The following is a 20,094-nucleotide window of genomic DNA, read 5'->3' on the forward strand; positions in this document are numbered from 1 at the left end:
TTATTACTGCAATGGCCCTCGCTATTGTTATCTGGAGTAAATAAAGCCGTTCTGATTGAGGTGTATCACTAAAAATCTCGGAGATTATCCGCTCCATACAATAATGTTGTAGTGGATTTCTCCCCTACAAACGCTGTTTGTCGCTGAGTAGCCGACCCCACCAATTCCCCAGTGTATGCCTCGTGGTCTAGGTCAACCAGCGCCGCCATACATCACGGAGCGGGGGTCAACTACTAGCCACGCCTACCCCCGCTATTTAAGACCTGACCTCGTGGTGACCTGTCTCTTTCTACCTACACCAACCAGCCAGCAACACCTCCTCCGCCGCTGCCTGGCGGCCCTCGCTCCTCCTCCGCCTGCCTGGCGGTCCTCGCTCCCGCCGGCGAGCATGGCGACCCACAAGCTGGTCCTCCTCTGAGCATCCTCACCCACCAGCTCTCTCTTCTTCTAGCGACAGCCGCAGCAAGCAACACCTCCTCCTCCGCCGCTGCCTGGCGGTCCTCGCTCCCGCCGGCGAGCATGGCGACCCACAAGCTGGTCCTCCTCTGAGCATCCTCACCCACCAGCTCTCTCTTCTTCTAGCTACAGCCGCAGCAAGCAACACCTCCTCCTCCGCCGCTGCCTGGCGGTCCTCGCTCCCGCCGGCGAGCATGGCGACCCACAGGCTGGTCCTCCTCTGAGCATCCTCACCCACCAGCTCTCTCTTCTTCTAGCTACAGCCGCAGCAAGCAACACCTCCTCCTCCTCCGCCTGCCTGGCGGTCCTCGCTCCCGCCGGCGAGCATGGCGACCCACAGGCTGGTCCTCCTCTGAGCACCCTCACCAACCAGCTCTCTCTACATCACGCTTGTAACCATGCTGCCTTCCCAGCACCAAGCTGCATTGTACATCCAATACAACATGTAGTATATAGAGAGCACATTGTGAGTTTCCTTTCTCCAACCCATCCTGAGTGTGAACCAAACATCCAAAACCCCACAATGTCCTAATTGAAATTATATAAAAATTGTCAAGATGTTTTTCCTTCGGCTGCATTGTGACATGAACAATGTATTTTCCCCCTTATTATCCCTGTTTTATAAATGGTTCAGCAGAGTCGTTAATAGTTACTTCACCACTCTTATACCGGTATTCACACTTCAATTCGCTGTTACCTATGTTGTGCCCGACAGTAAACATCAATACGGCACACTGAGAATTACCAGTAGCAGTAATTGCGAGTTCTATTATAAGTGAATCAGTAAAAGAAAAAAAGTGACAACTTTTGTTTAGGCCCGATAATTAAGACCAGCTGTGCACCTGACACATGTAGGATAATTATTTGAAAATATTCACTAAATATCCTTATCCAGTGAGATTTTTGTTACAGTTGAATAATCCTGTCATTTTGTAGAATACTAGATTAATGTAGGTTTATAATAATAATAATAAGGAAAACACCTTAGTTGTAATACTGAATTTAAATATTATATTACAATAAGCATCGGAAGGAAATATTCCTGTCTAGTAACTTTGAGTGAGATGTGGTGCTTGGCTACCGGTGTAAACAAACGGTTGCTAGGTCTACCGCGGTGGAGGGAAGTGTCCTGCTTGTTTGTTGCACTCTGCATTATATCCACCAAAATGTTTTGCAGATTAACCGAGGGGCAGAAAACGGATATCATGACAAACATGGGTGTATAGACGACAGTTATTTCTGAACACGGAAATCATAATAAACGCGGGTAAGTGAATTTGATAAGTAATCTGTTCTGGGGTATAGAGTTTGCAGGTTGAAAGTTGGTTTTGAGCTCAATGACACTATAAACGTCTTATATAAACACACACGCATATACAGACACAAACACACATACAAAAACACATAAGCACACACACAAACAAACACACTATTAACGCCAACTGTACACACGCAAACATAGTCACACTATTAATGCTTCTTGTATACACACACACACACACACAAAAGAAACATATTGTCACAGCATCAAGTTGGGAGTTCACTTGTTCAAACTGATCGATGTTTTGTTATATTTCCATTTCTTTTTGGTATATTAGTATTGAAACTACGATTATTAATATACGAGGCTCTTAAATGCCTATGATGACTGGTAATATTTGGTAATTGATGTTACAATGTGAAAACCTTATCTACACTTTGTTTATTTACACGATAGTTTAGATATTTCTTTATGTCACCAATACTTTGATAACTATAGTGGCAGGAGTGTTATGTATTCAAGTGGTAAAGGTTAACTATGCTGATAAGTCTAGTGGTATGTATGGGAAGGAATTTTGTCCACATATGTTATTTATGGTTGTGAATGATGCAGACACAACATATTCAATACCATGCTTTTCTTCCTTGCCTCTCTCTCTCTCTCTCTCTCTCTCTCTCTCTCTCTCTCTCTCTCTCTCTCTCTCTCTCTCTCTCTCTCTCTCTCTCTCTCTCTCTCTCTCTCTCTCTCTCTCTCTCTCTCTCTCTCTCTCTCTCTCTCTCTCTCTCTCTCTCTCTCTCTCTCTCTCTCTCTCTCTCTCTCTCTCTCTCTCTCTCTCTCTCTCTCTCTCTCTCTCTCTCTCTCTCTCTCTCTCTCTCTCTCTCTCTCTCTCTCTCTCTCTCTCTCTCTCTCTCTCTCTCTCTCTCTCTCTCTCTCTCTCTCTCTCTCTCTCTCTCTCTCTCTCTCTCTCTCTCTCTCTCTCTCTCTCTCTCTCTCTCTCTCTCTCTCTCTCTCTCTCTCTCTCTCTCTCTCTCTCTCTCTCTCTCTCTCTCTCTCTCTCTCTCTCTCTCTCTCTCTCTCTCTCTCTCTCTCTCTCTCTCTCTCTCTCAGTAATCATCACCAGATTCTCCTGCAGGATGCCTCCGGGTCTGGACGCCCCTGTGACCCCATCGTCACCGTCGTCACCGAGACGTCTAGGGACACCCGGGTCATCGTCGCAGGCATCGTCAGGCGGGGGATCGGGTAAGGCCCCCCAGAAACAGCGGTGGCGCCTCCTGCTGGTGTCGTCGAGGGCCAGACACGTGGGCCCCATTGCTTGCTCCATCCTGCCAGGAGTCCTCCTTGTCACCTACAAGTATGAGACCTCAACACTCGACCACATCCTCAGTGAGTTTGGTGGGCTGGGGGGGAACAGGGGAAGATAGGGCAGGGCAGGTAGGCCAGGGCAAGGCTAGGGAAGACAGGCCAAGGCAAAACAAGAGAAGGGTGACCAGGGCAGGACAAGGGAAGGGTGACCAGGGCAGGACAAGGGAAGGTAGGCCAGTGCAGGACAAGGAAATATACCTGTATTGTTTATGTACATTGTTTGTATACCTGTACTGTCTGTGAACATAATCAATGTAAACTCATCTGAAACTTTTACTGAATATCTCTCGTATCACCACAGGTCAGGTCTCCGGAGCTCTGGCAGGGAGGAAAGTGGAGACGTTGGCAGTGGTGCTACATGGCTCTGAATCCCAACTTTATCTGTGTGGCCCTGGAGAGAAGGTATGGTGGTGGTGGTGATGATAATATGGAACTGAAAATGAGAATGAGTGTGATAATGATAATCATAATAATATTAAAGTTAATACTGTAATTATAATGATTAATAGACTAACAACATGATGATATAAATAATAATAACAATGATAATAGACTAATAACATATGTAGTAATGATGATGATGATGGTAATACCAATGCGAATGACAAAAGGTGAGGTGTATAGCTGGTGACAGGTGTTAAGATACAGATGTTGACAGATGTAAGATACAGATGTTGACAGATGTAAGATACAGATGTTGACAGATGTAAGATACAGATGTTGACAGATGTAAGATACAGATGTTGACAGATGTTGAGATGCATATTTTAATAAGTACTGAGGTTTACAGATGTTGACATGGTGAGGTGTACAGGTGTTGAGATGGTGAGGTGTACTGGTGTTGACAGGTGGTGAGCGGACATTCAGCGGCAGAACAGGTGTCAGTCAGGGAGTTCCTCAGTAGCTTGGTGTCCACCCACGTTGACCGGACAATGATGAATGCCCGCCTCGACTTCTTGGCCGCCCACCCCGCCCACGATGACCAGGGCGCCCGTATAGCCTCCACCCTCCACACCCTGCTGGAGGTGAGAAATGGAGGAGGGAGGTAGAGGGAGAGGGATGAGGAGGGTGGGAGAGATGAAGGAGGAGGGAGGGATAGAGGGGGGGCAAGTAGGGATAGATGGAGGGAGAATGACCTATTGACCTTGCTTGACCTCATCTTTCATAGTCAGTAACCTAACCTGACCTGATATCCTTGTATACGCAACAGATCCCGGTGACCCTGAGTAAGGACCTACAGGGGTCAGACGTGGAGGTGGTGAGGTGGGGTCCAGAGGGGTCGGTGTCCCTGACCCTGGGAGAGCTGTACTTTGACCTGAAGAAGCTGAAGGATGCTCTCAAGACAGCGGGCAGTGGAGCCAAGAAGAGGGTGAAGGATCTTGACCGTGACTATGAGAAGATTAGACTTGTTGGCAAAGGTACGTACACACTCATACATACACACCATGCATACATATCTACAACACATATATACATATCTTCATACACACTTACATATCTACACATACACACATACACAGTAGCTAAATTATCATAAGGGCATAGTCATTGTACCCATGTTGTTCAGGTCGGATGATGTGAGATTGGGTTGAGATGGATTGTGTTAGGTTAAGTTATGTTACTTTAGGTCATGTTAGGTTAATTTAGGTTAGGGTAGATGTATTGAGGTTTGGTCAAGTCAGGTCGGGTTAGATTAGTTTAAGTTAAGCTGTTAGTTTAGTTTAGTGTAAGATAGATTAGGTTCAATTGTGTCATGGAAGGTGTGGTTAGGTTAGGGAGTTAATTTGTACTTTAGTTCATTTGACCAGTCAGTAATTAGTTGAGGGGTGTTGTTAGCAGTGGGTTCAATAAGTGTGGTGTTGGCAGGAGCCTTCGGGAGCGCCGTCTTGTACCGCCGGAAGGAGGACGAGGCTCTGGTCATCATTAAGGAGATCAACATGCTGGAGCTGTCTGCCTCGGAGCGTCAAATGGCTCTCAACGAGGTCAATGTTCTGGCCATGCTTGACCACCCCAACATCATCAGGTCAGCCCGGGTCAACTCAGGTTATTATTTCTCACCCCAATAAGGTCATCTGAGTTAAGAGTCTGGACCATACTAAAGCTGTAGATTGACAGTTAACTAGACAGATGTACTGTATATACTTGTAAATAAATACCTGTACATAAAAAGACATGCTTAAGTAAATTGGCAGATGGACAGACTGGTAAATTCTCCAAAAACTGTGTAATAGGAGTGTGATAATTTTAGATAGTGGGAGGGTATACATTACATTACCAGGGTGAACAGGAATACTAGCTAGGTACACCAGGACGAAGCAGCAACTAACTCACTCGATTCGAATCCTCCAATCATGAACTTGGTACTGAAAACAATTATCTCAACTTGCTTTAGTCTCCCAGGTACCAAGGGTGTATATAAATTCAGTTATTCCTCCGGGGTTCCTAAACTTCAGTTGACCCACGGGGGTTATCGTGACGTCATGGTCACTAAAGATTTGGACATTTATTGGTGATCCTTGTTCCTGTATATCATTAGTATTTACAAGGATTACGACCAAGTCTCCGTACGTCTGTAACTGAACATGCTAACCATGTCCCATATACCCATAGCTACATGGACAGCTTCGAGAGGGACACGGTGTTGTGTATAGAGATGGATTACGCTGATGGTGGGAGCCTGGCGCAGTACCTTACACAGAGGGTGAAGCGTATTGACGAACGAGAGATTCTTGTCATCTTCCACCAAATTTCTGCAGCTCTCACCTACATGCATGAGCACCACATACTTCACAGGTGTGTTTGGCTGTTTTTGTTTATGCATGTTCGTGATTATATGTGTGTGTTTGTTTATTTTTGTTGGCTGTTTGTGTATATCAGTGGGTTTAAGGGAACTTAGGATGTTGGTTGAAGAAAACACATCGCTACAACTTAATCACAATATATTGTACATATATTTTATCAACACATTTAAATACATTATTAGTATACACTATATGTTTGTATTTTTGACCATATACTGTACATCCATTTTTTACCATATTTGTGTGTGTGTGTGTGTGTGTGTCCATCCACATCATTGCAAGCCTTACTCCCATCCTTCTGTCTCCGTCTCACCACTGCCACCATCAACAGGGACCTGAAGACGGCCAATATCTTCCTCACCAAGCAGGGGGTGGTGAAGGTGGGGGACTTCGGCATCAGCAAGATGATGAACACCCGCTCAGCTCACGCCCATACCGTCCTGGGTACACCTTACTACATCAGCCCCGAGATGGTGAGAGAACCACCTTGATCAGAGACAGTGAGGAAACTATAAGAGAGATTGGGAAGTAGAAGAGTGAGATAAAATAGACTAAAAAGGCAGAGGAAAGGTAATTAATTTAAGGAAGTAGAAAAGTGAGAAAAAGTGGGGTTAAAAACTGCAGAAGTAAGGTATATCTATGTTGGGGAAGTAGGTGACGTGGTTACATTAGACGAAGACAGAGCCAAATTAGTTCTTGATTCATCTCCTTATGTTGGGACTGACTGAAGATGATAACCTCTCAAAACAACAACTTAAGGAAACCTTTACATCTGATGTGTTTGTGTGCCGTGTTGTGTGTAAATCTTAAAGGTACAGTACAATACACTCTGTTAACATCTACAAGCTACACCTTTTGTAGTGCGAGGTGGGGTGCTCGCTCGTTGGCTAAAGATCTCCGCTTACAGAGGTAAGTTAATTTCAGGTCAGTTGCTCTTGAGCTGTCAACAGGCTGACATATATTATACTGTACTCCAAACCTCAACACCCAACTTGTCATGACTGTTTTCCCGGCCAAGTAGCCACTTCGTTTACTCAAAAGGGCTAAAACTTAGGCAACCCAAAGAGGTGCTCTTGGCTGTTTGTTCTCTTGTTGTGTTGTATGTTATTGTATTGAGATATGACTTAATGAAGGGAATCATATCTTTCTGCTCCTAGTTAATGTACAGTAACTTGCATAGTTTAGGTAAAGCCCACCTAAACCATTCCTATTATAGGGTACACTTTAATACACCTGTGGTAACCCAGTTTGATAATGACAAACTTGAAATGATACTTTGGTGTAATTCATTGTTTTACCTGACAGTGTGAGGGGAAGCAGTATGATGAGAAGAGTGACATCTGGGCCCTGGGGTGTATACTGTATGAGATGGCCTGCCTCCAGAAGACCTTTGAGGGCTCCAACCTGCCAGCCCTCGTTAACAAGATTATGAAGGTGAGGTGTTGGAGGAGGAGTAACAAGATAGTGAAATGAACATGATGATAAGATGAATGAAAGTGAAGAAACCAAAAGTAAATGTACTGTTATTGTTATATAGGTGTTGCAGTGTTAGTTATTATTACCATTACAAATAAAGGCGTTACTTTATACCATTACTAATAGCTGTGTTGTTGTGGTCCTCAGGGTCAGTTTGCACCAATCAAGGGTAACTACTCCCCAGGGTTCAAGCAGCTGGTACGTGACCTCCTACAGCGTGACCCAGACTTCCGACCTACCGCTGCTGAGGTATGTCATGGGCTTGCAGGTCAATAGGGGTAGGGGTAGATTAAGTGGGCCACAGTGCTAATGGGCCCCAAATCTAAACCAATCCTTATGATCCTTATGTTCAAAGCCTGACTGTAATGGGCTTCAATCTAACCTAATTATTTAAAGATTTGGACCCAGTCTCAATAGCCAAGATGACCTGTGGTGTGATCTTGATGTCTAATGTGATCTTAATAACCTATGATGTGATATTAATGGCATGGCAAGGGAAGAAGTTAATACTGCTGTGTGCTTTTACATGTCAGGTTGTATCAGAGCGCTTACCAGAGCTGTTGGCCCAGTTCTCCTATGAGGGTCTGGGGGTGGAGGAGATTGACGACGAACTAAAGCGATCCATTGAAGCTGCCAGACAGAATCAAGCTTCCAGGTACACTGATTCACCCTTTGATTATGTATTCAGAATCACTGGCACAGCACTGACTTGTGTGTTTACTGTCTGTATTGAGAAGCTTTTTGAAATTGGATCACATGAAGGTTAACCCTCCAGCTTATTTCACCAGATGATTAAACACCCTAATGCTACCTGATGTCTTCTCCATCTCCTCAGGTCCTCGAGGCCACCGCGAAGTGTTGTGTACCACATGAAGGTGTACGATTCCTCTATCACCCTCAACCCTGTTCCTCTCTCTCCCAGGACACGAGTCAAGGAGATGGCTGTATCCAACACACACATTGTCCTCCTCAGCTCAGGTAACTTAACATGACTCTTTCTAACACTCATCCTCAGCATTACCAAAGATCTTACACTAAATCTCATAAAATTTTTGCTGTTTAATATTAAAGTACAGTACTTAACAAACCAAATACTCATAGTAATTGATAGTGATTAATCTCAGAAGAGGATGACCCTTCCCAGGACAGAGTGCCAATACAGAAATTATCCCTTGAACAGAATGCCTGGTTTACACGTGGGGTGAGGGCAGGAAGGGCCAACTGGGTCACGAGGCACTGGAGGCGTGGCGTGGGAGGCCGACAGTGGTGGAAGCGCTCAAAGGAAAGGCCATAACAAGGGTGTGTGCTGGGGACGGCTTCTCGGTCTTCGCCTCCGATAATGGCATCGTTATGACGTGTGGGGATGGCACCTCTGGCTGTCTCGGTCACGGCGACTGGAACAGCTCCACCAAGCCCAAGCTTATAGGTGAGGGTGATGCTTAGGGTGAGGAGATGGGTTAAGTTAAGTTAGGGTGTCTTTAGGATAATGTATGACTGTGTAGAGTGAGGTGAGGTTGGGTAATAAAATAACAAGAAAACCAGTAAGAAATAATAATTACAAGATAAATTATAATTAATACACATTAATTTGTAATATAGTCATAAAAAAATAATATAATACATATTTCCAAGAACTCAGTGTACCATATACTGTACCACTGAATGTTGATGTGTCTTTGTTGATGTTCAGAGCGCTTGCTGGCGGTGGACGTGGGAGGCATCTGTTGCGGGAGTCAGCATGTGGTGGTGGTGGCAGCTGAGGGGGACGTGTTCACCTGGGGCCGTGGAGAGGGGGGTAGGCTGGGCACTGGGCATGAAGACGATGTGTGAGTACTGTATCTTTATTGCCTCCAGTTCTAAATATTGTGATTCTATTTTTGATATAATTGTTTGTATGTAATATTAGTGATGACTCTAATAGCTATTATTTTTAGGTGTTGTACTGTAATGTTTTTGATGTCCCATTAACATATCTCTATCTCCCCACTTGCCTCCTCCTCCTCATTTCTCCATCTCACCACTCCTCCCTCTTCCTCCTACAGGTGCCTGCCGACGGAGATCGAGCTGCCAGAGGACATTATGGTGACGAACGTGAAGTGTGGCGGCGACGGCACCTTACTCATCACGGACCAGGGCGCCCTCCTCGCCTGCGGCCAGAACACCCGCAACAAACTGGGGCTGAGTGAGGGAGGCGGCCTCTTTAGTATGAAGTTTAAGGTGAGTGTTGGTGTTACGGGTGGTGGCCCGATTTCGTGGTGTTATCATGCCGTTGCTATTATTGACATTATCTTTATTGTTACACACAATAAGAATCCTACATCATTTATACTACATTATTTATTGTAAGATTAGACAATTTAAACGAACTTCCAACAACAACAATTAAAACAACAATCCAAAAACAACAAGAATCATTTCAAATTACCACAATAATGCGTACTAAGGCTTTGCTCACTCGCATATACACCATTATCTACTGCAGAAGGAGGTGGAGAAGGCACTAGTGGCGACGCGGGTGAGGAGCATAGGATGCCGGGTGGTGGATCTGGCCATGGGTCCCTCACACACTGCTATCCTTACTGAGACTGGCCAGGTAGGTCCTTCCCATCCCCACCCCTCCAGTTGTTGTGGTTATGAGGTACAAGTATTACTCTACCGAGTGATATGAATACTATTATCATTTCATTTACTATTACTACTATTATCATTTTATTATTAGTAAGCAGATGATATAGAACATGTAGATTTTCCTTTTTCTTCCTCTCAAAATCTGTGCTTCAACAACAAAAGTTTTTATGCTCACAAACAAAGTCATTCATAACTCTAGAAAATAACGATAGGTTTAACGGGTTTATTTGTGGTACTCTGTCAACACCATAGAGTCATCTCATTAAACCCTCCCACACACACACAGGTGCTGACGTTTGGTCGTAACAGTGAGGGTCAGCTGGGCCGTGGCAACACCCGCTCCGTCATCCAGCCCGTCCTCGTCCGCTCCATGTCTTCCAAGATCGTCACGGTGAGTCAGTCTTGATATATGTATCTGATGATAGTTTAAAAGTTAACAGAACTCAAGGGGATTAATTAATCTTACTCAAGGTGTTAGCATATAAGTTCGTTTGTGTGTGTGTGTGTGTGTATTACAAGGTGTGTACTATATTGTGTGTTGGTTGACAGATGGTGCAGTGCGGGTCGACGTTTACTGTGGCTGGCACCCTCGAGAACGCTCTCTACCTGTGGGGCACCAGAGCCATCAGCCCCCTCACCAGGCCAAACACTCAGGTATTGTGTCTGCTCACTGCTATACATAACCCAGCCTGACTCAACCTAATTTAATGTTATTGTTTTAGTGTGAGAGGTATTATAGTAAAGTATATGTTGGCTATAAACTATTTAAGAAAAACAATTATGGCACTGCAGATCCTGGCAATAATGTTTGGCAGAAACTTCTTTAATTCCAACATAGTGTCACAACTAGTGTTTGATGGTACAGTTGTCACCCGCAGGAAGGATTCACCAACACGTGGGGTCAACGCAGTGGGCTAGGGTCGGCTGTTGTCAACTCCAAAGACCCAGAGTTTAACTTTAATGCCAAGGAGGAGGATGACCAACACAAGACTGATCCTGGCAACTCCACAGGTGTGTAAGTTGATGACTATAGCTTCACAAAGGTGTGAAGGATGATGAGTGGAGGTGATTGGCCTCGGTACTCGCCTTACTCTGAGCACTAGTCACTCCTCTTTAGCTGAAAGAACAGACACATAGGAAATGAAAAAACTGTAATTGAATATTAAATGAGACATCACTATCACAGAGTGTTGTACAACTTGAAACATTAAGAAAAACACCTTGTGTTTGGTCATATGTAATTTAATTTATTGTTTCTTTTATATGTGAAAATTTCCTTTAATTTTCTTGTCACTTAGAGGACATACAATACAATGTGTGTCTTGAGAGAATATGTAAGGCAGTATCCTTCCAGCTCCCAGTGTCCAATAGTTTTTGTACTTTGCTGTGTAACATTGATAATTATAACTCATAATAATTAAAAAATACTGAAGCCATAAGATGAAAATATGCAAAAGGCTCAACTAATACACATATAACAAATGTGAGAGAGGCATGGCAGGAGGTACTAAGTATTAACTTGGTGTTGGCAGCTGATGGAGGTGGTCCTGGAGGAGGTCGTCGCCGCAGTAGTGGTGGCAGCAGCAACAGTGTGGGGGCGGTGCAGGAGGCAGCCTCCAGACACCAGCGGGAGATAAGGATGCGGGATGTCCTCCTTCACCCTCAAGAAGTTCTCGCGTCAGTACCAACACTTTAACTATGATTAAATGGTCCAGTACAGGTATATGTATTCTGGGTAAATGGCCACCTATAATCCCTCCCTCTCTCTCTCTCCCTCTACAGGTTGTACGCGTCCCAGACACAGATCGCCAAGGGGGAGACGGTGAATCTGGCGGGTCTTCACTGTCAGAACCAGAGCATCTTCCTCGTGGTTGACACTACGGTTCCTCTACCTAGGGCTGGCAGGTCTGTCTCACTCAACCTCATGGCCTCTCACACGCCCACCTCTACCTCATGACCTCTACTTCATGGTCTCTCACACTCATCTCTATCTCATGTCCTATATCACACTCTCAATCATGACACTTTTATGGCATTCACTTATGAAATTTTCACCCCTGACATTCGCATGATACATATCAATAATACACTACACAGAATAACATGCTAATTACTCCTTTTGACCTCCACAGCACCTTACCAGCGGAGGTGGAAGAGGCAGCAGGAACAAAGATAGGAAAGGAGATCGTGGATAAGAACAAGGAGGAGGTCATGACGGAGAATGAAAAACAGAATGAGAAGCAGGAGAGCGGATACGATGAAGAGATGGATAGTGTGGGACCGGTAAGACAACTCTGGCTAGTTAGTGTGCGTTACTATCATGAGATAATGTTACTAGTTATCACAGCAGTACTTTAACGACATACAGGCCAATTATAAGGGTCATTTTGTGTGTAGAGAGACTGCATTGTACACCATAACATTTTTCTCTCTAACCACAATTCATGCAAGTTCCTGATTGGTTACAAGTGCACCAATGATAACCTTCTACCATGCCTTGCATATTTCTGATTGGCTGAGGTGGTAATTGTTCTGTGAAATTCGATAGGTTTATTAGTTACATGTACACCAATGATATGCATCCACCATCCCTTACAGGTTCCTGATTGGCTGAAGGCAGAGCTGGATGGGGCTGACGAGGTGTGGCCAGGAGGGAAGAAAGAGGCCAAGAAAAAACCCGCCAGCCGCAAGTCATCACCAACCAGGAAGTCCTCCAAATGCGCTGGTAAAGACAACAGGTTTAACAGATACAACAACAACAACAGACACGGTAGAGTGACAGCCAAGCGTGACCCGCGTGAGTGTGGATATTATTAACCCCCATAGCTAAAGTGGCTGGCTGCTATCTTAACTCTCTGCATGTTATCTGTCTAGTTTAGTAATATTCCCCACCCTGTCCCTTGATATCTGCCTATTATTGGCTTTTTATACGTTCCAGAAATAGTGCACTGGAATTGAGATACCTTGCTATCATAGGCTTTTCTAGGTTTCTTGAGCTCAGTCGATTTGAGATAACCTACTATCACAAGTTTTTAAAAGTTCAATATATAGCACACTTCAACTGAGATATTTTGCTATCATAGGCTCTTATAGGTTCCAGGATGGGCACATCAGAACTCTTATATCTTGAATGAAACTTCCCAGACCTTTACAGACCATTTATCATATTATTATGGGTCTGCTTGTTAGGTACATCACATGAATGACCTTATGAACTGCATGACATTACATCTAAGAATTAATTATACTCTGCCTATTGTCCCAGCCTCTCTCCTAGTACATTACAGTAGTGTCTTTATAAGCTGTTATGGATCTTAGGTCAGCTAAGGTTGTGCATGATTAAACTGGTACTGCTAGTGGGTCATGCATGGTGATTCGGGTCACTTGGGGGTTACCTGGGTGTCTATTGGTTAAGGGGTAAAGGTCATTAATGGATTGAAGGAGTCAAGTGATTTTAGGGTGAAGTTACTATACTCAAGGGTGAAAATTTTGTACTCCCTTCCTCCCATGTCTTGCCACAGGCTCTGCACTACCCCCCGTTCCCCCCCCAGCTCATCAACTACTTGTCACTAACCACTATTGCAGTAACTATCCAGTGTTTGGGCACCTTATTATTCCTGATGCACATAAATACTTCCAACACTTCATTTGGAAAACATAGTAGACCTCATTACTTACTGTAAAGGTGAGTATGTGCTGGTGATTGCTCTCCTTTTCAGGCCATAATAACCTGGTGTGCTAATTCTTTTCATCTCGACAGCTTCCGGCGAGCCAGTACGATCACCGTTTGTTCCCTCCCCGCGGCCTGGTGAACGTAACCAAGGAAAGGCCCAGAAAGGAGGGAAGAAAGATAACAAGACAAGGAAGCCCAAGAATCCCCAAGACAACGACAAGAGGATACAACAGGAGGCAAAGAAGATGGCAAAGGTAAGACAGTTAGGAAGATGATGTGAGGTAGTTGAGGTTCATAAGTTAACACCACCATAATAACACATCCAAGTGGTGTTCTTAAAACCTCTCCAGTGCATTCCCAGGGAGGTAAACATGAGTGTACTCTTTAAAAGATTGGAATGAAAGGAGATTAACTTAAGGCAATAATAAATCAGGGGATAAAAGAGAAGGGGGCAGGTGTTGTCAAAAACATTAGAAACATAAAGAAAGACGAAAAAAGAGTCTCTTGAATTTTTAAGAGAAGCAGTCAGGAGAGCAAGTAGCTGTGAGGTGGTGCAGCAGGAACAGAAGCCACTTGGCCAGAGAGTTACTGGTGATCATGAAGGTATCTGCATACAGTAGTAGTTGTTCATTCATGATAGATTATGTGACCTTTGAGATGATTAAGATGAGTACTATGGCATGGGAGCTAGAGGGAGGCTGGATCACCTTTTGGGGGGAGGGGATAGATTAGAGGGTGGTTAATATCCCATATGAATGAACAGTTATAAAGTAGGAGAGGCAGAAAACCATAAAGAGGGCAAGAGTGAGATTGGGTACATAGTGTTAGAGAATGAAAAAGGGAATATCATCAGGTCTGTGGCTTTATTTGAGCACTGTTCTCGGCTGGAAGGAGGAGTAAAAACTAGATGGATGGATGATTTATGTAGTGGCATGGACCTGGGTGAATTTGGTTCATACTCCGGTGGATGTTGTTACCAGGAGCAAGAGTTGGGTTTTGGGTCGTCATGAAACCTAGAAGACTTATGACAGATGGGTAAGAGGGTATATGGCAGGGACAGAGAAGAAGTTAATGGATAATGATCAGAGATACTTGTCATTGGGGGGTTGAGAGTGGAAGGACTGTGTTAACAACTCAACAAGAGAACATATTCATATATTGATGCAGTATAGTGTGTTTAGCATAAGCAGCAAGGATCCACCCAATCAAAAACTGACATTGCAACTATCACAGTATTATTTGTCTCCTGATTGGACAGCCTTGAGATAAGAGAAGGTGAGAGAGGAAGAGAAAATAAAACAAATGATGATAAAGGTGAGAGATATTCTTTAAGTAAAGATATAAGATAATTTAATACAGTAATTAATACAGTACAGTAATAATAGTAACTAGTGAAGTGAAGTACAGTAGAACATTGATATAACGCGAGATTTACGTTCCAAGAGAGGTCGCTTTAAACCGAATTCGCACTAAATCGAAGTGTTTCAATGGAATAATTTAGTCTGGGACTTGAGAGAAACACTTAATACTAAAATGACTGACACTCTACCTAGATGCACCTCAGCCCATCTCCTAGAATAAACAAAACACAGCACAGCAAAAATTAAGGGCTGGGAAATGGTCTGTTTGATGGCTGGGAAGATGAGGGGGGGGGAGGGAGGGAGGTGAGGTGATATGTTTGACGGTTGATGCCAAGGTCTAGTGTTTATTTATTTATCTGTCCTTAAGAGTGACTTAAAGTTTTTCTCTTATAAAATGTCACCGAACTGACATGGGAGAATATAATTAACATTGCTGGAATTCTTATAAGATAGTGATTAATTTGAGTATAAACATGCTAAAGCTTGCATTCGACATACAAATTTTAGTTCTAATTTAATAATTTTACTACAAAGAGCAAAATTTTTTATATTCAAATTATTCGCTGTCTTGCAAGGATTCCAGCAATACAAACTATATTCTCCTAACTTTAGTCTGTGACATTATATAAGATAAAAACTTTAAGCCTAAAACACCAAACCCTGGCTGGGAAGAGGGGGGGAGGGGAAGTGACAGTGACATGTTTGACAGTTGGCAGCGTAGGTCTAGTGAAGTATTTTATTTGTTTATTTATGTCCTTTAGCTTGAGTTTATGTTTTTTGCTTATAAAATGTCACAGAAGTGACCGGGGAGAATATAATTTACATAGCTGGAATATAAACATACTATAGTTTGCACTGGACAAAAATTTTAGTAATCATTTAGTACATTATTTTGAGTATATGTACAGTACAGCTTTGCCCTGAGGACAGTGTAGCGTACCCAGAGAAACATTAGGCACAAAATTTTAAATATGATGCACCAGATTGACTCAAGTAAAATAGGAAAGATTCTCTTTAAGTTAAAACATTGTCCTTAATTGTGGGTGTTGCTTTAAATCAATAATCTTAAATTGAATCGCTTTAAATTGACATTCTACTGTATAGTAATGACAGTAAATAATGTAACTTGCAAATGACAGTAATTAAGGCAGTATAGTAATGAATGTAGTACAGTAATGATTAATACATACAGTACAGTACAGTAATGTGAGTAATGATTGTAGTACAGTATGAATAGATAATTAACAGGTAGGCACAATAATACTTCATCCTCCGAGTCACTTGTACCTTACCTCTCTGATAGGTGATGGATAGAACTGATAGATAAATTATAGGTAGATAGACAGATGATAGATAGAGATAGCAACATCTATACAGTATAGATAGTGATGTACAGGGGTATACAGCCACTCCTCGACTTACGACCACCCGGACATACGACCGCCCCAGTCTTACCAAAAAAAATTCAAATTACGTATTTTTGAGTCCCGACGTCAGTGATTGCGCTGTGCACTGACAAAATTTTCTTTTGTAATTCCCTTTAAAATGGCTGGCAAGCTTAATAGTGAGAGTTTTGTGGTGCTGAGAAGAAAAAGAGACACCCATTTTAGATTTTCTATGTATTATTTTCGACTCGTGACCAATTCGACCTGGATTTGGGTCTCTAACCCCGTGGTAAGTCAAGGAGTGGCTGTACGTACAGATAGTAACTAGGTCCACTGATGTCTGTCGCAGGAGAAGGAGGAAGCCCTTAACCAGGAGATAGAAAAGCTACGCAGCGAGCTACACCGCCAACAGGAACTACAACAACACATCATTGACGAGAAGGTCAAGGAGATGACCACTGAAGAAAATGCCGAGAAGGACTCCTCCGTGTGTAGCGTGATGTAAGAAAGAATACAAAGAGTGAAGAGAGAATGTGGGAGGGAGAGAAGGATCAGTAAAAAGAAAACAGTAACATGAGGATACATATATTAGAGGAAAAATGGGATATTAGAGTCATATAATAAGCAGAGACGAACTAAATATGAACAACACCTCAAAGAAATAAAGATGTTATATGTATCTTGAAGAGCGTAAGACATAAATGGCACACAGTAGTAGATAAGCATTGCCATAACTCTGTGTTGAAGTCTCTGAGGTAAATAATACTGCAATCATAAATACAAATATAAAAAGTTGGTTAGGTTGTTAGGTTGAGATGATACGTGTAGGAGAAAGATGACCAACAAATAGATCCAGATTAGTTTAGCAGAATATGAATGATATAAAAGGGGAAATTTATTAATAATACCTTTATAAAGATACTTTACTTTATTTAAGGGAACAGTCACAAAAATACTTGAGAAAATGCAATGAATAAATTTTAGGAAACTAGTACAAATGAAATCAAGAGAATTGGTAAGAAAAATGTGAATTGATCTGTTATGGTGCAAAGACTCTTATAATGTGTAAATGCTAAACAGTTAATGAAAAAAGGCAATTGTTAAGACTTGTTGAGAAGCCGCTGCATTCAGTTCCACAGAAAACGACCTACAACTGAAGTGAGGAAAAAGTGGTAGAGGAAGATCGCGAAGACGTACTTGTGAAGTTATATTTTTTGTAATATCTTCAACTGTTCTCACTTCATATTTCATTCTGGCTTGCATTATCCTCTTGTTTTCTCTCATTTCTCCCTCTTTCTTTTTCAGCTTCGCTTCCTTTCTCTCTACTCATTCTGTGATTCAGTGCTTTTGGTGAGCTCATATAATACGAAAGATTAACTGTGATACTCTGTCTTGTACTATATATATAATGGTTAGGTTAGGTTGGCCCCACTTAGGATTGTGGTCTTTTAGGAGTGGGACCTACTAGGACTGAGACCTACTTGGACATATGAGGATAGGGACCTAATGACTAGAATCCATTTAACCCACAACCAATTGAAAGTGAGTTTGTGTCTATTACATACTTGTCTCATGGAATGTCTCTCTAACAGTTGTACATAAATATCTACCGTTTTCTTCCTTCCTGTGTGTGTGTTTGTATGGCAGGTTATAACTAATGTATGTTTTTGTGTATCTTATTTGATATTATTATTATTAATATTATTATTATTATTATTATTATTATTATTATTATTATTATTATTATTATTATTATTATGATGATGATGAATCTACACTGACGACACTTGTCATCATCAACATTTTATGGCCCTTCTCCGCTTGCATGGAGTTGTTTGACGGAACATAGGGGGTGGTTTTTTTGACCACACTTGTGGGGTTGTAGTTTGACAAGACCTGTGGATGTGGTGTGGCTAAATTTGTGGGTGTAGTTGGAGGAAACTTTATAAAGAATAACACTGTTTAGTTTCTCCCCAACAAATAAATAACACATACTGTAACTAACAAACAGAACTTGGTCCATCACATTAGGTCACGGTACTGTATCTTGTTAAGTTATTTCATATACGTATAATTAAATAAAGGGGCATTTGTTTTTATCTTCTTTATCTTTTGTAAGTAAATTATTTTTACAATTTGTAGTATGTATTACACTAGTACAGTAATAGCAGTAGTTTTAGGAGCAGTAATGATAGTACAATAGTTGTTATAGTGATAATAACAGTAGTATAGTAGTAGCAGTAATGGTAGTACAATAGTTGTTATAGTGATAATAACAGTAGTATAGTAGTAGCAGTAATGGTAGTACAATAGTTGTTTATAACAGTAGTACTGTAGTAGAAGTAGCAGTAATAAATTGTTTTTTGACTCATTATTTTGTGTTACGTAATGTGTGTGATGCCCGCCTCCACTGATCTGCACAAGGGAGTTAATATGTTCACTTGACAATGCAGATAGCCAGTGACTCATCACAATTATCTTCATATTCTTTAATTTTGTCTTTGATTTCATGACATTAACTCTTGACACAACTCACTGGATATATGATGTAATTATAACTGTAGCTATGAACTGTAATACAGTACAGTACTGTATCTGCCAAATACGTACTTAATAATTAAATTTTGTTATTTGAGTTTTGCTCATTTCCTTTTTCATCCACAAATTCTGTGGCACCCAGAAGCCCTCTAAAATGACATAGGTTTGGACTTCATGTGCTCGTTGGTCTTCTAATTTTACTTAGAACTTACTTTATTAAATTTTTTAAACCAATTTATTGAACATTCTATTAGGTCTTATAAGAAAGGTGTTCACTCACCTATTTGGTCCGTCCCTTATAATGCTCCCTAAAAGTGAGGTGCTCTCCTATTTGGAGTACAGTACTGTATTGTACTGTACTATGACCTTGGTTGTCCACAGAGATTACAGAGCCTGCAGTTGCCTAGCCTTTTCTCTAGATGGATAAAGGATGAATTAATGTCAGGAAGTGTAAGAGGCTGCATCTGGGACGTACCAACGGTAAAGAGGCGTATCATATGTCCCAACGGGATGAAGAAACTGCACTATTTGAGACAATGTGAGAAGGACCTAGGTGTGTACGTTGACAATGAGCTGAAGTTCTCGGGCCATTGCGAGAAGAAGGTAAATCAGGCAAATAAATTATTGGGTCTTATAAGAAGGTCGTTCACATATCTAGACGGTCCGTCCCTTGTACCTATCTTCACGGGTGAAGTACATCCCCATCTGGAGTACTGTCACCCACTCTGGTCCCCGAGATATGCTAGCGACTGCCATTGATTGAAAATGTCCAAAAGAGAGCCACCAGACTAGTGCCTGCACTTTGGCACGGGCCCAATACACTGCTATGGTACGTACCCCACTTGTGACAGGTACGGATGATGATTTCGTGCCATTAATCACCACACACTGCTTGAGGTTATGTAGAAAGTCTTCTATCCACGCTAGGACATTTCCCTGAATTCCGTACCCTTCCAGTTTGATTTTCAGCCTTTCGTGGGGTACACTGTCGAAATCCTTGGCAAAATCTAGGTAAATATTGTCGATATTACCACCCCGTTCCAGAATATGGGTCCAAATATCCAATACCTTGAGCAGGAGCGTCCCGGCATAAAACCGTGTTGGCAATCCTTTACAAGGTTGTTTCGTAGTAGATGTTCCATTGTGGCATTTG

The 20,094-nt window shown here is 42.3% G+C and overlaps 1 protein-coding gene across 2 annotated transcripts; it reads left to right on the top strand.

The window, feature by feature from the left end:
• The first annotated feature begins 975 nt into the window (after positions 1–975).
• LOC121873192 (serine/threonine-protein kinase Nek8-like) lies at positions 976–19,038 on the top strand. 2 transcript variants are annotated; one of them, XM_042376544.1, is made up of 25 exons: positions 976–1,723; positions 2,850–3,100; positions 3,381–3,481; positions 3,928–4,104; positions 4,290–4,497; positions 4,946–5,102; positions 5,690–5,872; positions 6,212–6,353; positions 7,186–7,314; positions 7,504–7,605; positions 7,890–8,011; positions 8,192–8,334; positions 8,537–8,782; positions 9,047–9,182; positions 9,399–9,573; positions 9,839–9,949; positions 10,271–10,375; positions 10,534–10,638; positions 10,863–10,995; positions 11,517–11,661; positions 11,767–11,889; positions 12,117–12,267; positions 12,583–12,781; positions 13,745–13,911; positions 16,753–19,038. In XM_042376544.1, the coding sequence occupies exons 2-25, from the start codon at positions 2,851–2,853 to the stop codon at positions 16,906–16,908; spliced, it is 3,666 nt and encodes a 1,221-aa protein (XP_042232478.1). In that variant the 5' UTR covers positions 976–1,723; position 2,850; the 3' UTR covers positions 16,909–19,038. The 2 variants fall into 2 exon arrangements, with proteins under 2 accessions (XP_042232478.1, XP_042232485.1); XM_042376551.1 differs by having other exon boundaries at positions 978–1,723; positions 12,583–12,709.
• Positions 19,039–20,094: the final 1,056 nt, after the last annotated feature.

This window comes from Homarus americanus, unplaced genomic scaffold (assembly GCF_018991925.1).
Source record: "Homarus americanus isolate GMGI-L3 unplaced genomic scaffold, GMGI_Hamer_2.0 scaffold55640, whole genome shotgun sequence".
Lineage (NCBI taxonomy): Eukaryota > Metazoa > Arthropoda > Malacostraca > Decapoda > Nephropidae > Homarus > Homarus americanus.

Coding starts and splice junctions, on each gene's coding strand:
- LOC121873192 (XM_042376544.1), top strand. CDS start 2,851: ATGCCTCCGGGTCTGGACGCCCCTGTGACCCCATCGTCACCGTCGTCA. Junction 10,639..10,862: donor TCACCAGGCCAAACACTCAG/GTATTGTGTCTG, acceptor TGTCACCCGCAG/GAAGGATTCACCAACACGTG. Junction 11,662..11,766: donor CACCCTCAAGAAGTTCTCGC/GTCAGTACCAAC, acceptor CTCCCTCTACAG/GTTGTACGCGTCCCAGACAC.